The 27,212-nt window shown below is 47.3% G+C and overlaps 1 protein-coding gene across 9 annotated transcripts in view; it reads right to left on the bottom strand.

The window, feature by feature from the left end:
• The window catches only part of SUGP2 (SURP and G-patch domain containing 2), a 29,882-nt gene that overhangs the window by 2,409 nt on the left and 261 nt on the right, over positions 1 to 27,212 (bottom strand). For 2 of the 9 annotated variants that reach the window (XM_072721141.1, XM_072721143.1), the window contains exons 2-10: positions 25,634 to 25,765; positions 20,267 to 21,871; positions 17,010 to 17,130; positions 13,526 to 14,013; positions 12,169 to 12,280; positions 6,813 to 7,333; positions 4,375 to 4,436; positions 1,192 to 1,328; positions 384 to 504 (exon numbers count right to left, since the gene is read on the bottom strand). In XM_072721141.1, the coding sequence (XP_072577242.1) occupies positions 384 to 504; positions 1,192 to 1,328; positions 4,375 to 4,436; positions 6,813 to 7,333; positions 12,169 to 12,280; positions 13,526 to 14,013; positions 17,010 to 17,130; positions 20,267 to 21,871; positions 25,634 to 25,754 (3,288 nt within the window). In that variant the 5' untranslated portion in view covers positions 25,755 to 25,765. Of the gene's footprint in view, positions 1 to 383; positions 505 to 1,191; positions 1,329 to 4,374; positions 4,437 to 6,812; positions 7,334 to 12,168; positions 12,281 to 13,525; positions 14,014 to 17,009; positions 17,131 to 20,266; positions 21,872 to 25,633; positions 25,766 to 26,666; positions 26,970 to 27,052 lie in introns of those variants that run through there. The other 7 variants (XM_072721144.1, XM_025989568.2, XM_072721140.1 and 4 more) reach the window with 7 other exon arrangements.

The raw sequence follows: 27,212 nt of genomic DNA, 5'->3' as shown, positions 1-27,212 counted from the left end.
TCACCCTCACACTTGCAGGACAGCAGGGCCACTCCTGGGGTGGTTTCCCTCCCCAGGACAGCCACGTGAAGTTGAACCCAGGAGCCCTGTACCAAGGCCCGCTGTCGGGCTGACACAGCTATGCAGCCACTTTCAAGCACAGGACTCGTTCCTTCAACCAAACCTGGAAGGTGAAAGGTGGGACACATCCACATTCAAACACTCCCTGTTGCCCTCATAGAATTTTTTCATTTGTGTGTGTGTGTGTGTGTATGTGTGCACGTGTGCATGTGGTTTTGTGTTTGGTTTTTGGGGAATGAAACGGACTTTTCTGGAGAAATCGTCTCTACGTACCAGCACATCAGCTTAGGCAGAATGCCCCATGCACTAGCTCACACACATACCTATTTGTTGGCCCGTTTGTGTCTGTACATCTGCATCATCCTCTGACGGAACACGTCAAACGTGTCTTCCTTGTGCTCCTGCCCGTCAGCACCTAACCCCTCCCCTTCCGATGCAGTTCCCCTAGGAGCAAAATGGAGAGTTAGCCACACCTGAGCATGGAGCCTGGCCATCAGGAGACTGGAAATGGCACAAGCAGTCAGAGTGGGATGGAGGCAAGTGAGACACAAAACAGTGACAAAGGAAAGGGAAAGTGAAGATACGATTCACAACGTGGAACAAGGGATACTCACCTTAGCAGGTGTGCGGACTTTCTGAGGAGAGCGCTCAGAAGCCCAACTACTGCTGAAAGCCTCCCCCAGCAGGTGATAAGCTCAGTTTTAAATGAAATGCCTGCTGGATGCTAATGGGGCCTAATAAACTCTGGGCCATGTTCTCCCACCCTGGCTACCTGGCTTAGGGTTCCCAGAAAAGGGAAAGTGGTTCTTATTATAACTACTTAGAATTACCACTCAGCTTTCGTGACAAGAATGAATGTGGCTAAAATGCCAGGGGCCAAGAAGCCACTTAAATAGTCTGTGAATAGTATACGAACACCTGCATATGTAAATAATCTGCTTCTCATCTCATCTGAAGATTCCTTTTGTTAGGAAAAAAATTCCTGCCAGCTTTAAGGCATGTTTAGCATGAGGGGAGCCAAGAAATCAGACTGCAGATGAAAGGAATCAGGACCAGAATCCCAAAGAAAGTCTCTTTTCCCAAAGCACACTGCCCATCCCCACCCCTGGCCCCCAAGCGCCTGCTGCATACACGCTGACGGGCTCCCTGATGCCCTTCCCACAGGAGCCCAGGCCGTGGCCCTCCTTCCAGCCCATCTTCTGCAGCATCTGGAACCCCAGGTTCTTGTCGGTCAGCTTCTGCTGGGCGAAATCAAAATCCTTGGGTTTCTGAGGAGAGAGAAGAGTATGGCAAGTGCGCTGTAGCAAAGCACCTGCAGCAAGGGTCTGCTGTGCTACACCTGACTCGGTCCAGCACCGGCCCCTCACTGTCTCCAATTCCACAGACACTTGGGATCAAGCCATGGGCTGCTTCCCAGTTCCCAGCAACATTCGGGTGGGCTGGAGCTTCTGTAAGTGGGGAGTAAAAAGATGCACCCACAGAACCAAGTCAGATCAGCCTCTCAGGCTCCAGTGTGATCACTCCCACTGTGGTGTGAAGACCCTGAAGAAACCCCCATGAGGGGCTAGGGGGTCCGAGAAACAGGGGGTTAGCCGGAAGAGCCCTAAGTGTGGTGACCTGTGATGACCAGAGGACACACCCCAGGCTGGGGGTAACCAGGTTATGGGCTTGAGGTAGGAAGGCCCCCAGCATGCAGGAGTCAGAGTGGAGACAGGGCTGAGGTAGGAGAGGGCCAAACAGACCACGAATCTGCTGTAGAGACAGACTGTGTGGAAAATGAGCTCACAGCTCATTTCTCTGCCTCCATTTAAAAAATATATATTTTTTTAAAGATTTATTTATTTATTTATCATAGACAGAGAGAGAGAGAGAGAGAGAGAGAGGGAGAGAGGCAGAGACACAGGAGGAGGGAGAAGCAGGCTCCATGCTGGGAGCCTGACGTGGGACTCGATCCCGGGACTCCAGGACCGCGCCCTGGGCCAAAGGCAGGCGCCAAACCGCTGAGCCACCCAGGGATCCTCTCTGCCTCCATTTTGAACACTTGTGAGCTTCCAGAACTCTGAGCAGTGACCCCATCCTGGAAGCCTCTCTGGCTGCCCTCAGATGTTGCTCAGCAAACCTGAATAACTGTCTAGCTGCCCCTTCCCAGGTCTGGGAGCTCCCCAAGGGCAGAGACTGGGTTTTACTGGGACTCCAGGGTCCATGTCTAGCACAGACCTCACTGAGAGCTGGTAAAGCGGGGAAGAATGGGGCTTGGGAGAGAGCCTACAGGGAGAGGGGCAAGAAACTCTGGGTAAGACCTGGGCTCCACAGCTGACTGTGGTAAACAGGTTAAAAGGTTTGGGGGGTCCTCTGGAGGAACAGCCTGCCCAGTGTGAGCAGAAAATATTTCCATTTACTCATGAATATTCATAAGCACCCACTGTCCCTACCACCTGAGCCTTTTTTTTTTTTTTTTTTTAAGATTTATTTGGGGATCCCTGGGTGGCTCAGCGGTTTGGCGCCTGCTTTTGGCCCAGGGCATGATCCTGGAGTCCCAGGATCGAGTCCCACATTGGGCTCCCTGCATGGAACCTGCTTCTCCCTCTGCCTGTGTCTCTGCCTCTCTCGGTCTCTCATAAATAAATAAATAAAATCTTTAAAAAAGAGAGAGAGAGAGAAAGAGAGGCAGATACAGGCAGAGGGAGAAGCAGGCTCCATGCAGGGAGCCAAATGCAGGACTCAATCCCGGAACTCTGGGATCAAACCCCAAGTCAAAGGCAGATGATCAACCGCTGACCCACCCAGGCGTCCCATGAGCCTATTTTTAAAAGACATTTACTAAACACCAAGGACAGCCTGTGTAGGTTGAGAAGGCCACATGGACTTCTGGGTAAAGAGCTCCTCCATCCTGATCAAGGCAGCCAGTGCTGGGGGGGGGGGGGGGGGGGCGGCGGGTAACAGTGAGGGTCTGAGGAGGGAACAAGTGTGGGAGGGGAAGAGGGTGGAGAAGGCAAGGGTAAAGCTAGCCACAGGTTCCCAAAGGGCAGATCTGTACCCCTTTGGGAAAGCTGCTCAGCTAGAGAAAAGCCATGTGCCACAGGCCAGGCTTCCTCTCAGCTTGCAGACATACCAAAGAGAGACTGGAGTTTACAGGAAGCCACTGCACAGCAGGTTAACATGCATTTAGCTTCACTCATAAGGTATCTCCAAACTACAGGGTAGATGTGACTGCCCCACTCACAGATGTACAGATGGAGACTTGGGAATTATATGCCAAGATTAGGTGGACAGCCTGAGCCTGGCTGCACCCTTGCCCAGACCACCAGATGGGCACGGCAGCTGGGTGCCAGCTGAGAACTGAGAACATCAAACTGAGAATTCAAACTGAGAACATAAGTCAGGACCACAAGCTTTGGGCCCAGGAAAGTCCCTCCTCCCTGCTTTAACTGAGGTTATACCAACACCTCACCTGGCCACTGAGACTGACCATGCACATGAACAGGTGTCTACCACACAAACTTTCCTCACCACCCTACATCAGCAAAGACCTCACCTGGTTCCCAGCTCACCTCCCTAAGGACCTGGGATGTCCCCACATATGTCCTAGGTGACCTTGTTCAGCCTCACCTGCCCCGTGTCCACTTAACTATCTGGAATGAACCCCATCTCCCTGATGACCTGCCCCCCACAGGGGCTCTTCATTTCATTCAGTGGCAGCTCCATCCTCCTCACTGCCTGGAGGAGCAGTGGATATGGGCCCATCCCACATACAATCTATTGGCAAGTCCCACTAATTGCATTTTCACCCTCCTGGCCTTCCCTCCTGCCCCCCGATAGGCTGCTTCTCAGCACAGCAGCCACAGTGGCCACATCTTCCAACCAAACTACCACCCAGAGAAGGAACCTCACTGCTGATATCTGTCTATAGGCACTATATGACCCAGGGCCTCAACACATCTACTTCTTCATCTCCCTAACCCCATCCAGGTGCCACAAAGGGCAACCTATTGACACAAGACCACCCTGGAGTCTCCCTCAGGCCTCTCTGAATAAATGGCATCCTCAACCCCACATTAATCTCAATTTCCCTTCAACCTGCTTCTCTGGACCCATAGCACATAGGCCACAAGAGTCTCACACATTCCTGTCACTCCTATGCTTTGAGAAACACAAAACAGTTTTAAATCCCTGAGAAAAAAGGCTGTTTGTTATGCTCTGTACGTTATGCTAGTCTGAAGTAGGAGTATACCTCAGTTACAAGCCACAGTGCCCTTTAAAATTCCAACAAATTCCAACTGACTACATCATGCCTAAGAACTTAGTCATGCTCACCTTCTTTTTGGACACGGGACGACCCCGAGGTCTGTCGTAGGCAATTCGAACTGGTTCATGAACTGGAAGACATAAGAAACATATTCATACATACACATACTTTCTCCAAATTACTCAGAAAATGAGGGTGGCACTTTAGGCTAACAGCCCTCTGCCTACAGAAGGTAGCTACCCACACCCCAGTTCACCAGGTTCTTCTCAAAAATCAAAGGCCACATGAGCAGAGGTGGAACACAAGGGCCCAACTGGGGCTGCTCAATGTGGAAGAGTCCACTTCAACGTAGGACTGCCCACATGTATGACAAAGGTTCAATGCACAGATCATTGTCCATGACTGCAAGAACCATTTTGTTTCAATAAATAAAACATTTGCAATCTCGTGTCTACCTAGCATCTCTGCAACTGTTCCACTGATAAAAAGTTAAAGTCTAGGCTTTTCTAGCACAAAACAACCATGCTTCTCATACTGAGCACTGAATCACTTTATTTGAGAGAGAAAAAAAGCAAACGAGTGAGCATGTGCATACACAAGTAGGGGGAGAGGCAAAGGGGCAGGGGGAGAAACAGACCCCCTAGCTAAGCAGGGAGCCTGGGATCATGACCTGAACAGAAGGCAGATGCTTAACCGATTGTGCCACCCAGACACCCCTGAATCACACCGTATTATTATTTTTTAAAAATTTTATTTATTTATTCATGAAAGAGACAGAGAGAGAGAGGGAGAGAGAGGCAGAGACACAGGTAGAGGGAGAAGCAGGCTCCATGCAGGGAGCCTGACATGGGACTCAATCCCGGGTCCCCAGGATCAGGCCCTGGGCTAACGGCGGCGCTAAACCATTGAGCCACCCGGGCTGCCCTGTATCACTATTTTTGATGAAGGAGATCAGTAGGGCTGGTTTCTTCTCATGAACCACCCAAGAACTAAGAGTTTCCAAAACAGAGCTCTACTTTTTCCCCCATGAAGGACATGAGGCATTTAGACAGGCTGCCGTCAACAGCAGTTAAATTCTGAAGGATGTCAGAGTTGGGCAGAACAGCTGACAATCTGTGGTAATGCCAAGGTTTCCAAACACAAACCACAGGCCTGTTCTGTTAGCAAGAGAAACTGGACAGATGCTCTTGGGGGTGAGTATAACAGTATCAACAATGTAGAACACACAGGTTACACAAGGTGGGGGACTATTCACCACAAACACCTCATGTGAGATATGGCAGCATCAGCCCCATGCACGAAGCACAGTCCAGGCCTCCACTTTGTGGAGACACCTGGAAGGGTCGGGGCACGAGGAATAACCCAGGCTGTGCCTGGTCCATCAAAAGGCTGCAGGTGATGCCATTCTGCCTACTGACAGTCTAGAAAAGGCAGAATCATGAGGCCTGAAAATGGGGAGGTGACTGCAGAGACAGACATTTCTGGAGACAGGCTCCAAGCTCCACTGTACTAGAATAATTCATGCCTGTACATACTTGCCAAAACTCCTCAAATTGTCCCCTTGAAAAACTCTTTAACTCTCCCCACATAAGAACAGGAGATGACCCCCCATGGCCCAGGCAGCAGAGCACAGAGCACATGGCTCCCACTAACCACTGCCCAAGACCAGCCCCACCTGCATCCTCCTTCCTCATTATCTCTAAGCAGGAATCCCTGCCCTGGGCCTTCCAGGGTTTCAGAAGGCTGGGTATTCTCCAAAGTTATGGGCAGGAAACAAATGAGATGACCGAGGCTGGTGCCCTTCATTGGAGGGTTCCCACACTGGACTGTGAGGAATGATGGAGATATCAAGCAGCATCTAGTGCTAACACACCACTGCTGCTCTAACACAGCAGTGTGTCCTTAGAGTGCCAACCTTACAACAGTTGTAGTGTAAGCTTCACAGGAACATTCTAGAATGCTGTGCAAAACCACTAGAATTATTTTAGGTTAAAAACACAACATGTGGAGATCCCTGGGCGGCTTGGCGGTTTGGTGCCTGCTTTTGGTCCAGGGCATGACACTGGGGTTCCTGGATTGAGTCCCACATCAGGCTCCCTGCATGGAGCTTGCTTCTCCCTCTGCCTGTGTCTCTGCCCCACCCCCCCCACCCCGCCTGTCTCTCATGAATAAACAAATAAAATCTTAAAAAACAAACAAACAAACAAACTCCAAAAACAACCCCCCCCCCCCCCCCCGCAACATGTTCTGTTGGCCCTGGGGGAATATAGGGAGGTTAACATCCAGGTTGGCAGGTATATCAGGGCAGGGAAGGGAGATAGGGACCGGCTAGCCATCTTGTGGCTAAGCCTGGGCTAATAGCCAGTAAATTCTTCCACACAGTCAGGCACTATTACTTGGTCTCCACAACTTTTCCTGGTCCACACTTGAGCACCACGGTTCCTCCTTCTCTACTATTAAATGGAAGCCCAAGCTATGGAAGCCATGATGATGGCCTGGCACTCACCTTTGGGTTCCTGGATTAGACACAGCCTCTTTGGAGCCGGAATCATGCCAACCTTCAAGGACTTGCTACTGACCCTCTTCCGAGGGAAGCAGGCCCCTGAGGTGGCCTGTGATAGGGCAGGTGCACCTGCTGGGCCATCTTCGGCTGCCTCACTCGGGAGGCCATCAGGGGGGGGACTGCCCTCATAGCCCTCGGACTTGGCAGCCCCTCCTGGTTGCCTGGAGGCCCCTCTAGGAGTGGAGGCCTCTTCGGTCCCCTCCTCATCCTCATCCTCATCTTCCTCGTCTTCATCATCCTCCTCAGGCATCACCTCTGGGCTTTCCAACTCAGCCTCATGCTGAGGGGGCTCATCTTCAAACTCTCCTTCCCCTTCCATGGGATCAAGGGGGCTCTCTTGAGAATCAGCGCTCTCACTGGTGTGGAGGTTCAGTGGAGATGATGAGAAACAAATTGACGGGCATAGTTCAAATACTTTCTTTCGATAGAATTTGAAGGCTGAACTATTTTGGTCATGGAGAAACCTGGGATAAGGATCCAAGACACTGGTTAATCAGAGTCCTGAACATTCATATTTACTAAATTGTCCAAAATAGATCCAACAAAGCTGGGAGTGAGACCAACGAACAAATAACCTGACCTTCTTTTTATAAGCTATGGTTGATGGTGCAGTTTCACAATGACAGAGAGAAGTCTGCGGACTAATAATTTAACAAAGGAGCCAGAATATGAGGCCTAATTGCTTTTCAGGGGAGGGAGGTGGAGAAACAAGGTATGCAGGAATGACCAAGGAATGTGCTGGAAAAAGCTCCAACCTGGCCCTTACCTTATTCCTCTCTAGTCTGTCACCAGCTACTCTGGGACTCCGAGAGCTCACTGTGACTGCCTGGTTCCTCTCAGACTGCCAGGTATGAGACAGAGGAAGGTGCGTCACTTCTGCCCCTCGTTCTACAGTGAAGCTGAGTGACATGATGGTGATAACACCTCTCTGAACCTTAGAGCCCCATGGCCCCATACTAGCCCCAGGGATGTATGGGGCCATGAAAACATGCCCCCATACTGAAAACATGCCTGAAGACACAAAATACACTTGGACCCAAGGAAAGAAGCCCTTGTGTTTGACTAGAATAACAACCTCATAACTATGTCAATTCTTTCCTAATTAATATTTAATGTATAAACCTACCTCGATCAATGCATCATTTTTTCCCCCTGGATTTGAACATGATTCTAGATTTCACAGAGAAAAATAAGTATGTAAAGGTATCTGGGAAAACTCTGAACAAAATCAATGAAGCGTTTTGGCCCTAGAAGACATTACAAGGTGGATGATGCCTCTACTGTCACAATAGTGTGGTAACAGTCCTTGGACACATGGACCGAAACACCAAGAGAAAAGCCAGAAACATGGTTATCTGATGAAGGCGGTCTCTCAAACCAGTACAAAAAAGATGATCTTTTCAACAAATGGCATCAGGACAATTGGGGAGCTTTTCAGAAAAATACTCAGATTGGATCCACACAGCACACTCTGCTCTGGAATAGGCCCACAAAGATAAGATCTAAATGCAAAAAGCAAGTGATATGAGTTCTAGACAAAAATATACAAATATCTTTATAACCTGCGTGTGGGGAGATGCTTTCTATGACTCAGAATCCAGGCGGAATAAAAGAGAAATTGAGAAATTTGACTACATGAAACACTTCTGCATTGCAGGACAAATCATAAGCAAAAGATAAACATTAAACTAGGAAGGAGATATATGTAACTACATAGAGCTCTTAAAAATTCAGAGCACCAAGGCATCCCAAAATGAAAATCTTTATTAAGAACTTGTGCCCTCCGAGGGACAGCTAGAATGAGAAAACAAGTCATAGACCAGGAAAAAATATCTGCAAATCATACATCTGAGAAAGGACTCCATAAAGAATGTATAAAAGACCTGCAAAACTGATTAACATGTACATAAACAATCCAATCAAAAGATGGACCAAAGATCCAAATGGGGGCACCTGAGTGGCTCAGTGGTTGAGCATCTGCCTTTGGGTCACGTCGTGATCCCAGGGTCATGGGATTGAGTCCTGCATCAGGCTCCCCACAAGGAGTCTGCTTCACCCTCTGCCTATGTCTCTGCCTCTGTGTCTCTCATGAATGAATAAATAAATAAATAACATTTAAAACAAAACAAAACAAAAACACCCCCAAAGATCCAAATGGACACTTAAAACATGGAAAGCATACAAGTATACTTGACGGCACTGAGCACCACTAGTCCTTGGAGAAATGAGGATCATAGTGCAACACTGTCTCTCCACACTGGGATTCTAACATGAAAAAGTTGATACTAGCAAGTGCTGACGACGTCAGGGAGAAACCAGAACTCTTGTCCAGGCTGCTGAAAATGTAAAATGGTGCCACCACTTGGAAAGGCAGCTTGGCAGTTTCTTCAAAAGTTAATTGTGGACCCACCATGGAGCCAGCCTTTCCTTTCCTTGGTATTTAACTGGAGAGAAATAAAGACCTTATACACAACTGCTCACAGAAGCTTTATCTGTAATCATCGCAGACTGGAAACCTCTCAATGCCATCAACAGGTGAATGGGTAAAAACAACTGGTCCAAACACACAGAGAGATACACTCAGCAGCAAAGAGGAATGAACTGGGGATACACACAACAAACACAGCTGAATCCAAGTAATTGTGCTGAGTAAAGGGACCAGACAAAAAGTGAGAACAAGCTGTGTTTACAAAAAATTCTAAAAAATGCTAGCTCTTTACAACAACAAAGCTTTTTTTTTTTTAAGATTTTATTTATTTATTCATGAGAGTCACAGAGAGAGCGAGTGAGAGGCAGAGGGAGAAGCAGGCTCCGTACAGGGAGCCCGATGTGGGACCCGATCCCGGGACTCCAGGATCATGCCCTGGGCCAAAGGCAGGTGCCAAACCATTGAGCCACCCAGGGATCCCAACAACAAAGCTTTTTAAAAGAATAAACCTTTTCTGTTTTTCTTTTGAAGATTTATTTATTTACTTATGATAGACAGAGAGAGAGAGAGAGAGGCAGAGACACAGGAGGAAGGAGAAGCAGGCTCTATGCCGGGAGCCTGACATGGGACTCAATGCCGGGACTCCAGGATCTTGCCCTGGGCCAAAGGCAGGTGCTAAACCACCGAGCTACCCAGGGATCCCCACCTTTTCTTTTTAAAAGATACAAACGAAAAGTTCACAGAAAGATATACAAAGGATACTTAAGTTTATGAAAGGATCTTCAATTTCACTCATAAGAAGAAGGGAAACTAAAATTTCAAGGCAGAAATGAGAAATTTCTCATTAATCCTACTGACTCTAAGGTATGCCAAAAGGTGAGAGGTTGGGGACAGGTACTCTTGACACTGCTTTGGGAGTAGCCCTCAGGGAGGGGAATTTGCATTATCTAACAAAATTACATTTGCAAGGACTTTGGACCCCACAGTCCCCCTTCTGGAAGATATAGGAAGATTCTCTCCATAAACACGGTCATTGTGTATGAGGCCATTGGTGGGAGTTGTAAGAACAACGTGAATGCTGATGGCTGGGGAGTGACCCTGGTGTGGCTGCATGTAAGAGAATGACACAGTGGACAAGAGAAAGAGGGTACAGGTGGGCTAGGCAGAGGGAAACTTCTGGATAGGTTGTAAAAGGAAAAAAAGCAAGATGCAAGTCTGTTACATACAGAAAGTTGCACGTAAAAATAAAGGGGGAAATGCACACACCCACTAGAAGTAAATGAAAATGGTTGTTGAGGGGTGGAGGAGATTCCCCTCAGAGACTTCTCTGAGCTTATCTTTTGTAATTTTTACTTTAGAACCATGCAAATGCTGTACTTTTAAAAATTAAGTTAAAAAGAATAGAAAAGCATAGTTCTAAAACTGAATCTCTATAGAAACAAATGAACCTGACTATATGTCACATTGATGACGTGACCATACACAAAAAAGCAACTAACTATTAAACGTATTAAAGGTACAACTTTTCTAAAGGAAAAGAAAAATCACCTCAGCATTTATTTAAATATATGCGCTGTTGGATACAGTCATTCTCAAAATACTCTATGAGCACTGGACTGGGGGACAGAGTGAATCACTCCACCTAATGTTGCTGTGCAATGGGGAACACTGTGTGGGGAGGGAGAGGACAGTGTCTTCTAAAGAACTTTCCTGAGAGAAGGCTGTCAGAGATAGTGATGGATAAACCCAAACCACAGCAGTGCCAGATGCTCAGGATAATGCAGAATTCTCATTTGGGGAAACAAAACAAAACAATGAAATGCTCCCAGCTGCCCTTAGTGGAGCTGTACCTTTCACCCAGTCCTGCCCAACCCTGAGATATGCCCAGCAAGCCTCAAGGTCACCAGGCCTATAAAAGGCAGAACCAGGCTCAGCACCCATGAAGCCATCCGTGCTCCATGAGGCTGATCTGGGTCTCACAGGAAGCAAGAGGCATGCCCAATGCAGGACCTATCAAGGTCCCCAATAAGCTGCTGGAAGAGGCTGCTGGGTCATTACTGAGTCCCAGAAATGCTCTAGGAAATGTGAAGTTTTCAACTGTCATCTTAATTAGACTAAGGCATGGCTCTCCAGCATGGTAGGAACAAGACAATCGTCCAGAGTCCCCAGCCAACTGGAGGATACAATTAACACAGCATGGGAACCTCATCTGGGTTAATGGCTCAGTACTAGAACATGTGGCTCCCAGGTAGCTTTCCCCTGAAGGAGGTGAACCAGTGCCCTCACAACAGGCTCCTGGTTCCACTTCCCAGCAGGCTATGTGGTTTTGAGTGGCCACCCCTTCTGAGGAATAGCAAGGGTAATGGCACCCCCTGCTGGCAAAAGGAGGCCAGGCCACCACTACATGAAGTACCTGCTGCCCACAGCTGGAACAGGACCCATCCATCACTGCAGGAGCAGCAAATTCTCACCCTACCCAGAGCACTGGTGTGACCAAGGACAGTGCCCCGCCCTCCTCCTCCTCCCACTAGCCCACACCCCTCAGCCTCTGCAAAGGTTCTAGGGGGCCTATTAGCCTCTCTGCCTGGGTGCTCTCTCCCCCATTCCCTGGTCAAAGCCCACCTGACCTTCAAATACAGCTTAAAATTCCCTCCAGGGTAGGTTTTTTCTGATGCCCCAGATGAAGGTGGCACTGCCCAACACCCCCAAGCAGTGCTTCTCCCTCTCAGCCCTGAGCTCAGCAGAAGTGAAACCATGACTTATCCCTGGGTACCCCTGGGGCAGAAGTATGTCTGCCAGGCTACCCCATGGGCTCTCAGGACACTCATCTGGTAAATACACTCAAATTAAAAGGGCATGGTGGCTACATACCACAAGTCAGGGTTGTCGGTACTGTTTTCTATGCTGAATTGTTCAATTTCTGGTCCCACCTGAGCAACAAATCTGGCCAGTTTCTCTGCAGTCTCCATTGTCTTCATGTCAACTACAAAACAAAACAATTGTCGCATGTCAGTTCTGAAGTACTGCTTCCAATTTCAACTCTGTGGGAGGTTGGGGAGACTGATTATAAGGATAGCTCCTCGTGTCCCCTCACTGCATCCTTGCCCTTTGCAGTTCTGTCCAGCAGAGGTAGATAATCTTCTCTTCCCCACAAATTGGGGCTGGCCCTGGGACTCGTGCTGACAGAAGGTGGCCTAAGTGTGGAGCCTGGGCTTCAGAGGCCTCAAGCAACCCCACTGCCTCTCTTGGAGTCCCAACCCTGACCATCAGGTGAAGAAATCCAGGTTGGCTGCTAGGGGGTGAGAGGCATGTAGCCCAGATGCCCATTACCTCAGCTGATGGCCCTAACCATCTGCTGCCAAAAACACATGTGCTGGCCCAGCTCAGTTCAACAGACTAAGAGTACTGAATACCCCATTTGAAGCCACAATTTAGAATGGCTCATTATAGGGACGCCTGGGTGGGTTAGTGGTTGAGCATCTGCCTTTGGCTCAGGAAGTGATCCTGGAGTCCCAGGATCGAGTCCTACATTGGGCTCCCTGTGAGAAGCCTGTTTCTCCCTCTGGCTGTGTCTCCGCCTCTCTCTGTCTCTCATGAATAAACAAAATCTTAAAAAAAAAAAAAAAAGAATGGCTCATATAGCAATAGCTAGACAATACAGCAGTTGTGTGGTTTTTTTCCCCTCTCTATTCCCACCTAATGTCAAGGGGAAGGTACTGGCCAGGGGCAGGCCTCTCACACAAAGAAAAGGTAATGGCCAGGAGAAAGAGAAGTAACTGCAGGTCAGCTAACCCAGAGGAAGAAAAGAGAGACCTTGGAAAAGAAGAGACAGAACAAGAGATGAGGGTAGCCCTGCAGAATGTAAAGAGGGGCAAGAAGAGACTGAAAAATGGATTAAAGAACTCAGAGCCCCAAGCATGGGCACATGGCACAACCTGGTGGCCAGCAATAGGACTTTGCAGCGGGGGCAAAGTGACTGGGGAACACAGGGAGGCAGCTCCACCTTTAGGGAAGAAGACTGCTACAGGACTCAAGGGCCAGTTCCTCGAGGAAGTAAGAGGAGAGTGCCTCCATGTGCACCTGTCCTGGCCACGTCCCTGTTGCTTCTGCCTGCTGCTCAGACCCCTCACAACACCCAGGTCTCCCACCCCCACCACCAAGAGACCCCTGGATATTGGAGAGTAGTGGCTGGGGCTCATAAGGGGGGAGGCAGGAAATAAGCACTCACCGTCAGCAGATGGGCAGGGAGAGGAGGATTGAGGAGCTTCAGAGACTTCCGCTCCTGCTGGCTTGGGGGATAGGCCCGAGACTTCTGGGCTGGGGTCCCCAAGAGAGGGTCCAACTGGGTCAGGTGGGCAGTCCTTGACAGTATCATTTCCATCTGGCTGGGACAGCTTTCTCTGCAATGAACCTGGAGCCTGCCGGCCATGGTGTTTCAGTCTGGTGCCTGAGGAGAGGAGGGTCTGGGTCCCAGTGGTTGCTTTCCTCACCTTCCAGCCCCGAAGCCCTTGAGTGCGGAGCAGCCCCCGCCGGCGGCCTGGGAGGAGCCTCTTCTTGAGGCTCTGGATTGTCCGAGCATACAGCATGGCCCGGACCGCACACTCTGCTGCTGTTGGCTTTTGATCTGCTCCTGGCAAGGTGTGGCTCACCCGCTGCATTTCTGCCAGCTTCAATTTGTAGTATTTATACTCCAGACTACTGTCATCAGACAAAAACCTATATAACAAAACAGGCACAGAACGACATTGGTTAAAACACCACCATATACCCAATTGTTGCTACAATCACATTTCTGAGTAAGTGGCAGGCTCCCTGTCTAAGAGGTTCCACTCCACGGAAGACCCAGATCCCCTTCCTGCCCAGAGTAACTGCAAGGCAATGGGAGCCGACCTAGCACTGGTCGATTCCTCCTTGGGTTTCACCATCCCCAGCAATGAAAGTGCTCACAACTCCTGGTAGCCTCACAACACACACCAGTCACTATGGAGTCACAGAGACACTGCTACTCTATCGCTTGTGGGTGCCATTTTTGGAAGGTGACATGCTTCAAAGGGTCAGTGAGGTGGGGTGGTCAGTGACCCTTTCTTCAACTGCACCACCGAGGCCTGAGTGCTGCGGCTGTGAAATCATGTTCCAGAGTCCTAACAAGCATAGTAAAGAAAAGGAGGTTGAGTCCCGGGTACTGACATAGAAAGACATCCATGATATGGCCAAAGACAGCAAGCTACAGAAAAACACCAACATTGATACAGACCACATAAATCTGCTTTGTGTACATACATCCATCTGTACTTACTTTTCTCACATAAGCTGACGAAATATAAAGCAACATTAATTAGCTCTGGGGAACGGACAGTAAGGGTCATGGAGGGAACTTACATATTCTTTACTTTTCTTCTTCCTTAGCCCCTTCTTTTCCTCTCTATAAACCTTTCCCTTCTAGGATCTGGACTTTTTTTTTTTTTTGCCATTTCCTTCTGGCCTCATGTGGTGAATGCTTACATTCTCTCTTTTCTTTTCTTCTTTCTTTCTTTCAAGATTTTATTTATTTATTCACGAGAGACACAGAGAAAGAGAGAGAGAGAGAGGCAGAGACATAGGCAGAGGGAGAAGCAGGCTCCATGCAGGGAGCCTGACATGGGACTCGATCCCAGGTCTCCAGGATCAGGCCCTGGGCTAAAGGTGGCGCTAAACCGCTGAGCTACCCGGCTGCTCCATTCACTTTATTTCTGACAAACATGTCCCACACTGTACTTTTCATTAAGTATGGTTGCAGCTGTGTTCGGTGTGCAGAACTCTCCCTGCTACTTCCTTCTAAAGAGTTTCTAAAGTCAGTTTTAATTCCCCTTCACTCAAAAGTTATTTAGAAGCATGTTTAAAAAAAAAAAAAATCATGTTTTATTTTGGTTGTTGCTAGTTATACATTGTGTAATGTGGCCCATGTGATTTTCCTTTCCTAGGATGTGCTGAGATTTTCTCTGTGACCTCACATATAACAGATGTTTGTGAATGTTCAATTTCAGTTTGTGTTAAAGAAGAATGAATATTATTTGGTGGGTATGGCAAATTCCAAGTGGCCTTCAGACTGTTTGACATTAAGAGACCACTTACTAGGTGAGGTTCCCAATTACCAACAACAGAAGCCGACTGGATGCCAGCTGGCTGCGTGAAGCAGGGTGCTGGCAGCACTGTGGAAAGTGGAGAGTCCCTGGTGGGCAGCTCCATAGGAAGCTTCTGCTGCTGTATCTACACAGTTAAGGTCCGGCTAGATCTGAGGACACAGGCTGTGTGCGGGACCTTGCTATCCCAGACACTCTGCTGGGCCAACAGCAGCATCCTGCCAGATGGCACCCTAACAAGCAAGGGTTGCCACATAAAGGAGCACAACTAACACAGACAGTCTGGTTCTCTTGTTAAATGTGGCCCCAATGGGAAACCTGGGTAGCTCAGCGGTTGAACATCTGCCTTTGGCTCACGGTACGATCCCAGGGTCCAGATACTGAGTTAAGCATTGGGCTCCCTGCAAGGAGCCTGCAGCTCCCTCTGCCTATGTCTCTGACTTACTGTGTCTCTCATGAATAAGTGAATAAAATCCTAAAAAAAAAAAAAAAAAAAAAACTGTGGCCCCAGTGAGTGTACCCAACACAGAAAGCAGAGTCAGCACCCAGGTGGCCCAGAGCCCCAGGACACAAGTCTCTTTCCCCTCGATGGTTCTGATGCCATGTGGAGTCTGAGGATGGCAGTCACAAATCCATCTCCCCAAGTTCTAGTGGAACATAACATTAAGAGCATAGAACATTCCCAGGCCAGCCTGCTGGGTTCAAATCCCAGCATAGCCACTTATTAGCCATGAGATTTACTGAACTTTTCTTTCTCCTCCCCCATCCCTTTTAAAAAAGATTTTATTGGGCAGCCCGGGTGGCTCAGCGGTTTAGCGCTGACTTTGGCCCAGGGCATGATCCTGGAGTCCTGGGATCGAGTCCCACATCGGGCTCCCTGCATGGAGCCTGCTTTTCCCTCTGCCTGTGTCTCTGCCTCTCTCTCCCTCTCTGTGTCTCTCATGAATAAATAAAATCTTAAAAAAAAGAAAAGAAAAATAAGGAATACGAGCATTTTCCTGTGTTATCTAAAATAAGCGGGAAAAATAAATACATAAACCTAGAGTGGGATATATTATAGTAAAATCACAGCTACATTTAAAAAAAGCCCCAAATAGCCCACAGTGAGCAGAAAGATAGGAAGCAAATAGGCAAAACTGTCAGTAGACGTTGGTAGGCACACGGGTGGCTTCCTTCTAACTTTATTGTTCTTGACTTCCTCTAATAAGTACTGTATTTATGGTGAAAATTTTAATTTTCAAAAGTTGTTCCATTCAGGTGAAGAAGAAATAAGGCAAAAGAAGGAAAGTTTAACAAATAGCAGGAATAAGTCATGAACAATTGCTGTGACACATTCCTTATTTTCATGTGCTCTTGGCATACGCCTCCCACCTCCTCCCTAAGCCAGTGCAGAGGGACAAGGCCACATGGCAGGTCTGCAGCAGGGCTGGGGTTTGAATGCAGGTGAACCTCACCCTCCCTCATGTTCTTCCCACTGGCTGATCCCACTACTCAAAATAAATACCTCACCCTCTTCATTGGATACCATCAAAACACATATTTTGCCGTGTGTTCTACGGGAGGGATTTGGAGGACCAAAATTTAAAGACCTACCAGTAAGCAGGGTCCTCCTTGAGAAGAGCTCTCTCTTTGGGAGATAGGCTGCCTCCAACAATACGAGTGACCAGCTGATCGATGGTGTCCACCACCTTGTGATCCGCTCGCTGGGGGACAGCTGGAACACACAAAAGGGCTTTTCTGAGAAACGCTATTGGACCACATGGGGCCTGGGACGACCAGTACAGAGTCAGAGGCTTAGGATGGAACCTAAGCAGGCGCTGGTGACCAAAATCCTTATTCACATGAAATCAGCATTGAAAAGAAAAAGCAGCACCGTTTTCTAAAAACCAATACCAAAGTATCCTCCCAAAAGACTGAAGAGCATAACCACTAGGAGAGAAAGTCACAAGCTTACAATAATTGTACAGAGCAACATATGCATATACACCGTATAACGAAATGGTATGCAGCAATTCTATTCTGCTTGTATATACCACTTAACTAGAATGTTCACATTAAGGGAAAAACATAAAGATATAAAGTGTGGCTAGGTATAAAAAAAAAACAGAAAAAAAATCTAGGTTATGATTCGTTGAAGGAAGGAAGAAAAGATACGTAAATATGGACACAGAAAAAAAGAAAAAGGAAATATGCTGCAATGTTAATAGGTATTATCTATGGGTAGAAGATTTACCAGAGACTTCATTTTCTTTGTGCTTTATCTAAAAAAAATCTGTTTTATAATCAGAAAACATATATATAAATTTGCAAAGAAAAATTCCCTAATCAAAAAAGTCAGTGGCCCTAAGATAGGTGTTCACAGAAATATTTGCTGAATATATGAAAAGAAATGTTTTTCTTCATATATTCACCTTCAGTGAGGTGTGTATTTGTCTGTGTGTGTGTAAGTAGGCTCCAGGCCCAGCGGGGAGCCCAACAGGAGGCTTGAACTTACGACCCTGAGATCAAGACTTGAGCTGAGATCAAAAGTTGAACGTTTAACCAACTGAGCCACCCAGGGGCCCCTTCTTCAATAGACTTTTAATTTACAATGTCACTGGCAACACAGAAGAGGATCCGTGCCCTCAATTAAGAAGATTGTTTAATTTTAATTGCACAGAACAATCTATTTAGTCATTTAGTAAAAATCACTCCTGAACTAGGGAGGTTTTCCAGTTTGTTCTGTGGAGTAATTGCACTGTCCTGTCCTTGCTTATGTCTAAGTTGAAGCTTTGAGCTTATTTTAAACAACAAACAGTGTGAGCTCTTTACACTGATTAAATGGATTCTTCAATTGTCATGCTACTACAACTATTTCCCCTTTGAAATTGCTTCCTTTTTCTTTCCTTTTTCTTTTTTGGTTATCGGCTCTCATTTTACAGAACTGCTAGTTTTACATGATCTTACAGAAGAATAAGAGGTTCAAAGTCAGGAGCTTTAAAGAACAATGCAATCTGTAGATCACTGCAACCATGTCTCAAGAAGGCAACCATAAGCAAGCGTCCCAGCTTTGGTGCTACAATCCTCCTCCCCAGATCATATTCTATAAAGGAGAACTTAAAAATAAAAACTAACAATAGTAGTAATCAAAACATTCAACTGAATGTTTGGCATCTCAGCATTTCTAACAGTAATGGAAGCAGTGACGAGGCAATGCCCCACGAGACATGGGTGCTGGTGCCATCTGCCTGCTGCCCAGACAGCCCAAGCTTGCAGATGTCAATTACAAGGGAACCTGGCTCAGCCTCAGAAGGCTTGTATATACCACTTAACTAGAATGTTCACATTAAGGGAAAAGTAAAAGGCAGCATAAGTCCCACATCAAGGGAAGAGTGAGATAATTTATGTTAGGTTAATATCATGATGCAGCAAATACTGCAGAAACACAGAAAAAGGCCTTTGATAATCTTGTAAAAGAACAGATTGTAGTGTTTTCAGTACAGCAAGACTGCTGCTTCTAGTGCACCTGCATAGCAACAGAACCAGGGAATGGTAAGTTACTTTTTCCTCCTTCATACTTCAGTATCGTCATTATATCGTCATTATACCGTCATTATACCGACCATTATACCATTATACCGTCATTATATCGTCATACTTCATTATATCGTCATGTACAGTAAGTTCTTCAGTATCGTCATTATACTGACTTTCCACTCCCCCACTTTGGGGGGTGTGGGGAGGAGGGGTCCTGCTTTAGCCCAGAGCCCATTTCTGGAAGGCTCCCTCTCCAGGAATAGATAAGTATGGCTGCCCATCTATTGGTGGGACCTACCCACCAGTGCTTGATACAGTCAGGGGTCCATAAGGGTGGAAAGGAATAAAGAGATTCAGGGACAAACAAGGCTTTTCCACTTGGCTGGGGCAATGGAAGCTGAAAACTGCTTTGTTGGAAAAGGGAATTCCTCCTGAGGTTAAGGGTGTGTGTGTGTGTGTGTGTGTGTGTGTGTGTGCGCGCGCGCACTTCCTCTCTGGTCACATGGCCACTACATATGCTCATGACCTCTGGGATGTCTGGGCTAGGAGAGCATCCATCCCCAGTGCTAAGAAGGAAAGAGAAGGAATACCCAACAGCCAGTTGTTTCTATTTCCTCTTTCTTGGCCTTTGGAGAACCTTCCCAAAGCTGACTCATTAACTGCAGGTTATCTGCTATACATAACTGATCCACTATTGGGTTTTAGCCACCCTAGAAAAGGGAGTAGGAAGAAAGGTGGTTCTACTACCTGGGCCGGCCTGGCTAATCTCTGCTGGTCCCTCAACACAGCTCAAACATGGCCTCCTTGACTCTTCTGGGCTGGGGTCTCTTCAATTCCCCTCCTGGCCCAGGAGGAATTGGGTTTTGTGACTTCTGTCCCCCGGAAGCCTGGGGACACCCCAAGGACAGTGCCCAGTATTTACTTTCCTGTCTACCAACACCTTAGTGTGGGGGGAGGGAGATGCTATAATAAGGGCTTCTTAACCTTGGCTACAGGAAGGTACAACACCCTCCCTACCAAAACACAGGGAGAACTGTGTACAAATACATATGCATTTTTCCTGGCATAGGCCACAGCTTTGATCAGATTCCCAAAGGAGTCTGTGACCCATAAATGTCTAAGGACTTCTGTGGTAGACAAACAGAAGATTTCGAACATATGCTTACAGAATGAGTAGCAGACATGAACACTCGCCAATGAGTTTTCTACCAAAATTCTGATGTTTCCAGTTGGCTACAACACTTCTGTATAAAATTCTCAAAGAAAAAAGAGACATTACAAGAAAACATGAAAAACAAACTAATCACAGTAAGAGCTTTCAGCGCTTTCCTTACCATCACTGAGACCACTCGGAGACTTGGCCTGAACTTCGAGTTTGGTAGGAGGAACAACTTTCTCCTCATCTTGGGTAGGCTCAGGTTCAGCTTTCTTGACCTGAAGTGGACACCCACTGGTGACCAGCCAGGCCTTCAGGTGATCAATGTATTCTCTCCCAAACAGAGTAGAGTCCTCAAAATTTGGAAATGCAGCAGGAGAGGGAGCTATATCTTGGAGGCCAACAGCTTCTAAGATTTTCTCTTGCCGGAAAGAAGAGGCCAAGGAGAAAGTCTGTCCCAAAAGGGCTAAAGACTTCCGGCAGAGAGAATTGGTGGTCTCCAGGGCAACAGCCAAGTCCAGGGGGTTACTGAGGGTTTTCATCTTGACACTCAGCTCATAGGCATTGCAAGCCATGAGCAGGGGTGTGACACTCTTCAGAAGGCGGTCTTGAAGCCTCATTATGTACTTGTCAAAAGGCTTTATGATTTCAAAAAAGCAATTTTTGGTCTTCACAGCACCTTTGTCTAAAAGCATGTTTAAAAACTCATTATCAACTCTGGGTGTTTTCAAAGCAGAATGCTTTAAAAATTTGATCGTAAAAAAGCAAAAATCTCTGTGCTCTGGTTTTAAGGAGCATTTGAATGAAGCAAGCATTTTAGCACAGGTTTCGGTTTCGAGTTCAAAAAGAGTCTGGAAAAGCTGGGAAAATTTAACATCATCTTTTATGGTGTGGAATCCTGCCCATTTGATTATTTCTATCCCAAATCTTGAAAAAACATCAGACTTATCTATGAGGTCGAAGCTCATCTTTCTTCTGGGAAGCCGAATATCCTTCAGATTGAGCCCCAAAGGGATCTGAGTGGGAAACTGGATATCTTCTGTTCCTGGGTTTGTCCCCAGGGTTACATCAGGACTTGAGGTGGTTTTCTGGATTTGGTTGGTGCCCTGAGTTTTGGGAGTAATACGATTTACAGTGGGTACCTTCTTTGTGCTCACACTTCTTAGTGTGACAAGTTTCCCAACTCCCCCTTTAGATGGGAGCAGGCCCTGAGTCTCTCCCTTTCCTAAAAGGGCCCCTTCCTGGTCAACGATGTTTAGACCTCGGCCTCTGCCCTGGACTTGGCCACTGCCCCTGAGCACAGAGTCTGTCTCCCCTGGACGGTCCACGTCGTAATCCCGACTTTCTTTCTCCAAACACTCTTTCTCAATCAGCCTAGAGGAACCAAAGTCCCCAAGCAGTGCAGAAGGACCAAAATTATACTCCTGTGACCAAGGGGATTCTTGAGAAACGGGGTGGCCAAAGTCTTGTTCCCAAGAGCCACGGAGTGCAAATTTCCAATCCTGAGAACGGAAATGTCCCAATTTCCGGTGGCCAAAAACTTGGTCTCGGGAATCAGGGTGGGAAAATTCCAGATCCCGGCCACACTCTTTGCGAAAGTAGTTGTCTTCACTTACAGAAGGATTGCTTGATCTGAAAGAAGGTCCTGGAAACACATCACCTCTTAAGCTTTCTCTCCCAGTGTCTCGAGGGTGGGCTACAGATCCAGCCAGAGTGTATCTGCTGTCACTAGGAATGTCATCATACATATCTGCTCTTGCTCTTGGGACTGTCCTTAGAAGATCTGAAAATAACGATCCAAAGAGGAACACAAAGATAATTTAGACCAGAGGTTGCAAAAAGATAGTCCACAGACCACCAGTCAGCAGGGACCCTTTATTTGCCAGAATGCATTTTAGAAATTTGTATTTGTTTCCAACATTTAAAATGTGTGTGGCTTAACTTAAAAATCTGGATTTATATTTATAAAAACAGAAGATCTACAAGCACTGGGCCTGCATGTGCTGGACAACAGTCCACAGAAGCTAGGCAGTTAGTACCCCTCACTCACTTGGCCTTCCTGTTTAGGCTCTGCAGGCATCTGTTTTAAAGCCCTCTTTTAGACTCAGGGATGGGTCTCTGAACCCCAAATAACCTGGACTCCTTTATCTCAACTGCAACCCTTATATATTTCTACTTCTACCAGACAGTTGACAATTTTTCTGGAGACTGCCTGCCCTCCTTCCCTCTGAGGAGTATGTGTTAGATCACAGTGCCACTAAGGCAGGAGCCTCGTCTGACACTATACCCACCACAGCCAACCACTTCTGAGCACCCGAACCACAGGTGGCAGATAGGCTCCCTTGGAAAGGCCTACTGGGCTAATCAATTCTCTGAAAAAAAAGAGAGACTAAGGCAGATAAAAGAGTACACAGAAGGTAAATAAGAAGAAAAGAAAGAAAGAAAAAAAAAAAGAAGGTAAATAAGACATAGCAAGAGAGGCCACAATGAAAACTGAAGAGTACACGTAGGAGAAAAATATGAACCTAAATTTACATTTGCTTATTCACACACACAAAAATTCTGTAAGAAGCCAAGAACAGATGTGAACTATGGACATATGAGAACAGCAAGCCTTTGAAGACTTTCAGGAAGACTTTGCAGAGTAGCTTTCTAACTTTCTAACTTGTGCATCAGAATCTATTACTTAGTCAAGTCAAATAAAAGAAAAGGGAGGAGATCCCAGGAAGTAGTAATGGACCAAGAGACCACAGGAAGCTAGAGCTTTGTATAAACCCAAATTTATTTGTTCAACAAGTATATGTTGAGCAACTACTGTGTGTAGGCACTGCTCTAGGCTATAGAACTACAGCAGGGAAAGGAGACAGCAAAGTCTCCACTCCCCTGGATTTGTCAGTTGAGGGAGCCAAACAATAAATAAAAATCCAGGGATCCCTGGGTGGCGCAGCGGTTTGGCGCCTGCCTTTGGCCCAGGGCGCGATCCTGGAGACCCGGGATCGAATCCCACGTCGGGCTCCCGGTGCATGGAGCCTGCTTCTCCCTCTGCCTGTGTCTCTGCCTCTCTCTCTATCTCTCTGTGACTATCATAAATAAATAAAAATTAAAAAAAAAAAATTTTTTTAAATAAAAATCCATCACATGAAAGTGCTAGTGAGAAATATTAAGCAGGCAGGAACATGAAGAGAGAGAGCCATTTTCAGACAGGCTGGTCAAGGTGGGCTGCTCCAATGGCAATGTATCTGAGCAGCAGAGACTTAGTGTAAGGAGCCAGACTCTGCAGTTATGGGGGAAGCCTTCTAGGCAGAAGCAGCATCATCCTGAGGTAAGACTAGCAGGGAACAAATATAGCCAAAATGGAACAGCAGAACAAAGGGCAAAGTGGTAAGAAGGTGGCTCCTAAACTCTACTGCACAATGGGGTCCTTGGGGATCCCCAGGCATCCTCATTTAATTAATTGGGATGGGGTGTGGTCCATGCTTTAGGGTTATTAAAGGGTCCCCAGGGGGTGCCTAGGTGGTTCAGTCCACTGAACATCAGACTCTTGATTTCAGCTCAGGTCATGATCTCAGGTTCATGAGACTGAGTTCCCTGCAGGCTCCCCGCTCAGTGCCAAGTTGGTTTGTCCCTCTCATTCCCCCTTTGCCCCTCCCCGGGCATATGTGTGTGCTCTCTAGCACACCCTCGCTCTCTCAGATAAATAAAATCATAAGGGTAATCAGATGATTCTAACAAGCAGCAAACTTAGGGAACCACTATGTTAGAAGATGTGAACAGAATGGAGTAACAGATCAAGTCAGGCCTTTTACTGGACTCTACAGTTTATTCTGAACAAAATGGAAAGCCCTGAAGGGTTTTGAAGCAAAGAGGCCACCTCCCTGGCTGCTGTTCAAAGAACTGACTGAAATACAAGAGCGGATATGGATGTTCCAACAAAAAGTAATCCAGGTACTGATGGCTATTGATGGCATCGTTAGGGCAGTAGCATTAAGGAGAGTGGTGGATGGAGTCTGCACAACAGGATTTTCAGATACTTTATAAACCAATACAGACTAGAAGACAATGAAAGCCTGACCGGGGAACCATGCAAGCTAGCTATGTGACAAAGTGGTGGTTACAGAACCAGCTAGCATCCTGCTGGTTTCCTAGTACAGTTCCTGCCCCCTATCTTTCTTGAGGAAACTAAAATATATATTGATGTTTGACTCTCTAGATTAAAATAAACCAAGACTTAAATCTCCAAATACACACGCATATAGTATACATATGCATAAACATATACATGTATACGTGTTTATACATATATCACTATGTAACTATTTAGGATTACATAAATGTACCACTAGAAGAACTGAAGGTTTCATAAAATACCATATATATGGCTACCTCTGAGGAGTAAGGGAGCAACTAAAGACTTCTATGTTATACTCCTACTTCTTAACTCTTCCAATCCTTTAAAACAGGAATGTTTTTACATTCTACTCAAGCATTTTTAAAAAGTCAGAATCTGAAGCTAGCTTCTAGGCTTCAGTTTCTCCACATCCAAAGTACACAAGTTATTCCTACCCCAAGCACTTAGCCTTATTCAACCAACACTGAGGAAGTTTCCTCACTGGAAAGTGGCTCAGGGGCTGGCACATGGAACAGCACAGGCCTGAAGGAGGCCCAGAAGAGGCTGGCCTACCTCAAAAAAGTGAGTGCTCAGTGCACTTCCTTGGGGCCCAGAAAAGCAACCAAATCAACCTCAAAGCCTGCAGGAGCTTCCTGGGGAAAGGCATGTATAAGCTAGGTCTTAGTGCCTGAGAGACTTCACCAGTTTAGGCTGGGAAGAGGAGCTATTCAAAGCACAGGCAGGACAGTGTCACTGACACTTGAGCCTCAAGGCAGGAAATGAGGGTTGGGAGCCTTGTGTGCCATGGCGAGGGCTTCCCTGTCACCTGCAAACTATGTATGCACCATTTTTCTTCCGCTGTCATGATATTCCCAAAACTTTCCAAAGCAAATGTTTTCAGGCAGGGCCTACAGCTGGCAGTCTCTTGTGCCCTCATCTTGTACACAGCACTATTACCTGGTTGCTCCTGCACTTGTCTGAGGATGTAACTCTGAAATGGGGAGCCTCAAGAGTCCAAGTAGGGCGTTGGCCCAGCAAGGCTAGATTAATAGATCTGTTGGGGAGGGCTGATTTGAGGGGAATGGAGCCAGAAGCTGAGAGATGGTTCAAGAGATTACTGCAATAATCCAGGTGAGAATAAGAGCTCAAATCAGGGTAGCAGTGAGGGGGATGAGCCAAGAGATTGAGTCAAGAACCCTTGTTAGGTGGAGTAGGATGCCTGGGGCAGAAAAACTTCAGATAATGACAAAACCCACTTCTACACAATAATGTGACGGGTAGACCAAGAGATAACTTTATCTCCCCTTAAAAAATAAGGAAGATAGGATCCGGGAAGTTGCATAGTTTGCCCAAGACATTGATATTCTCCTGCCCTGACCCTAAAAGCACGTTCAGTAACTACCCTCCCCCCACAAAAAAACAAGCACTTTAATTCACCTTGAGCTTTAAACTGAAGAGCTTCACCTACGGCCTCACCACTGGGGTCCATGTGATATCGGTTAGCTTTTTCTTGCAATACAGCATCAAAAGTCTCCTGTGCAATTCGCCTAGCTGCCATGTTTCTCTGACCTGTAGTGAAAGGGGAAAAAAAGACACTAAGAATGACAACTAATGCTCACACGGGCTGCTCAATTTCACCTCATCCTCAAAGTAACAAGACAGTAATCTATAATTCAACATGGTGCTTCAGAAGGAGGCTTCTGCCCTCAAGGAGCTCACAGGTGTAATTGTTAGAAAGAGCAATACAAGCATTTATCTTGCTTCTCTGAGTCCATTTCCTCAGAATCCCTGTCTGTTGGGGTTTCCTGGAGAACTGCAGGAAGGAAACGCACAACTGAACGTAACAGTGTAGGGGTGGGAACATCCCCCTCACAAGTGATGGTTAGCAGAGATGTGATCTTTCCCATTTCACAGACATAAAAAGAGGTTCTGAGAACTGACTTGCCCTCTGAGAACAATCTCTCAACAAGTGAGTGGAGGAATCAATCCCTGGCTAGTGACAGAGCTTGCTCTGTACCAGGTGCTCTTGTAGGAAAGGGATTCTCACAATCTCCTTTACTTCTTCCAACAACTCAGTGAAAAGTGAGTCCTGTTATGAGTGGTATTATATAGAAGAGAAAGACTCGGGCTAAGTGACCCATCCAAGGTCAAAGAGCCCAGACCGAAACATGAAAAACAGGGCACCGGCAGCGGGGACAAAGCCCTTGAAGACTGACTAGGAAAACAAAACAAAACAAAACAAAACTGAGAAGCAACAGAGGGACCCAGTGGCTGCGTCCTTAACTAAAATATCCCTTCCATCTTGAAACCTCCTACCTCAAGACCCAACCCTGTCCTACCTGAGAGCCATTTCTTAAAACCATCACCCCCTTTTCTCATCCTTAATTCCCAGAGGCGCCCCCTTGTTCTCTGCTATCGAAAGCCAGGGTCTCCCAGTCAGGCGGCTCCGGATCAAATCGAGTAACCTAACCTTTTTGCGCCTCCGCTTCCCCATCCATGGAATGGGCAGCTAATGGTGGGCGCTACTGTGGGAACTGAACCAGGTAAAAAATGGTCAAGAACCCGAAGGTCGGCCGCTGTAATCCCCCTACGAGCGGAGCCTCGAGGGTGGAATGAATGAACGAAGGAACCCTTTCGGGCGTGGCCCGCCTCCTACCGGCCTCCGAGAACGAAGAGTGGGCGTCGGGCCTGGGAGGCCGAAGACCGCCCCCGAGGCCGAGCCGACCCGGACGCGGCCGACGCGCAGCCGGAGGGCCGAGCTCGCGGCGTCATAGCGGGGACCCGGGATCCCCGGAGCCGAACCCGAGCCTCCTACCCAGGGCCCGCCCACCGAAGACTCCCGGGCCCAGGCCTCACCCCGAACCCACCGCGCGCGGAGCCGCCCCCGCCGCCGCCTCAGGCTCCTCACCCGCCGCCACCGCCGCCGCGCGAGGCGGGGACATGCAAATGAGCCAACGGTCTCCGCAGCGCCGCGCCGCGCAGGCGCAAGCCACCGCCGAGCCCTGGTGCGCAGGCG

The sequence above is a fragment of the Vulpes vulpes genome, chromosome 9 (assembly GCF_048418805.1).
Source record: "Vulpes vulpes isolate BD-2025 chromosome 9, VulVul3, whole genome shotgun sequence".
Lineage (NCBI taxonomy): Eukaryota > Metazoa > Chordata > Mammalia > Carnivora > Canidae > Vulpes > Vulpes vulpes.
This window is presented reverse-complemented; position numbering and strand designations above follow the sequence as displayed.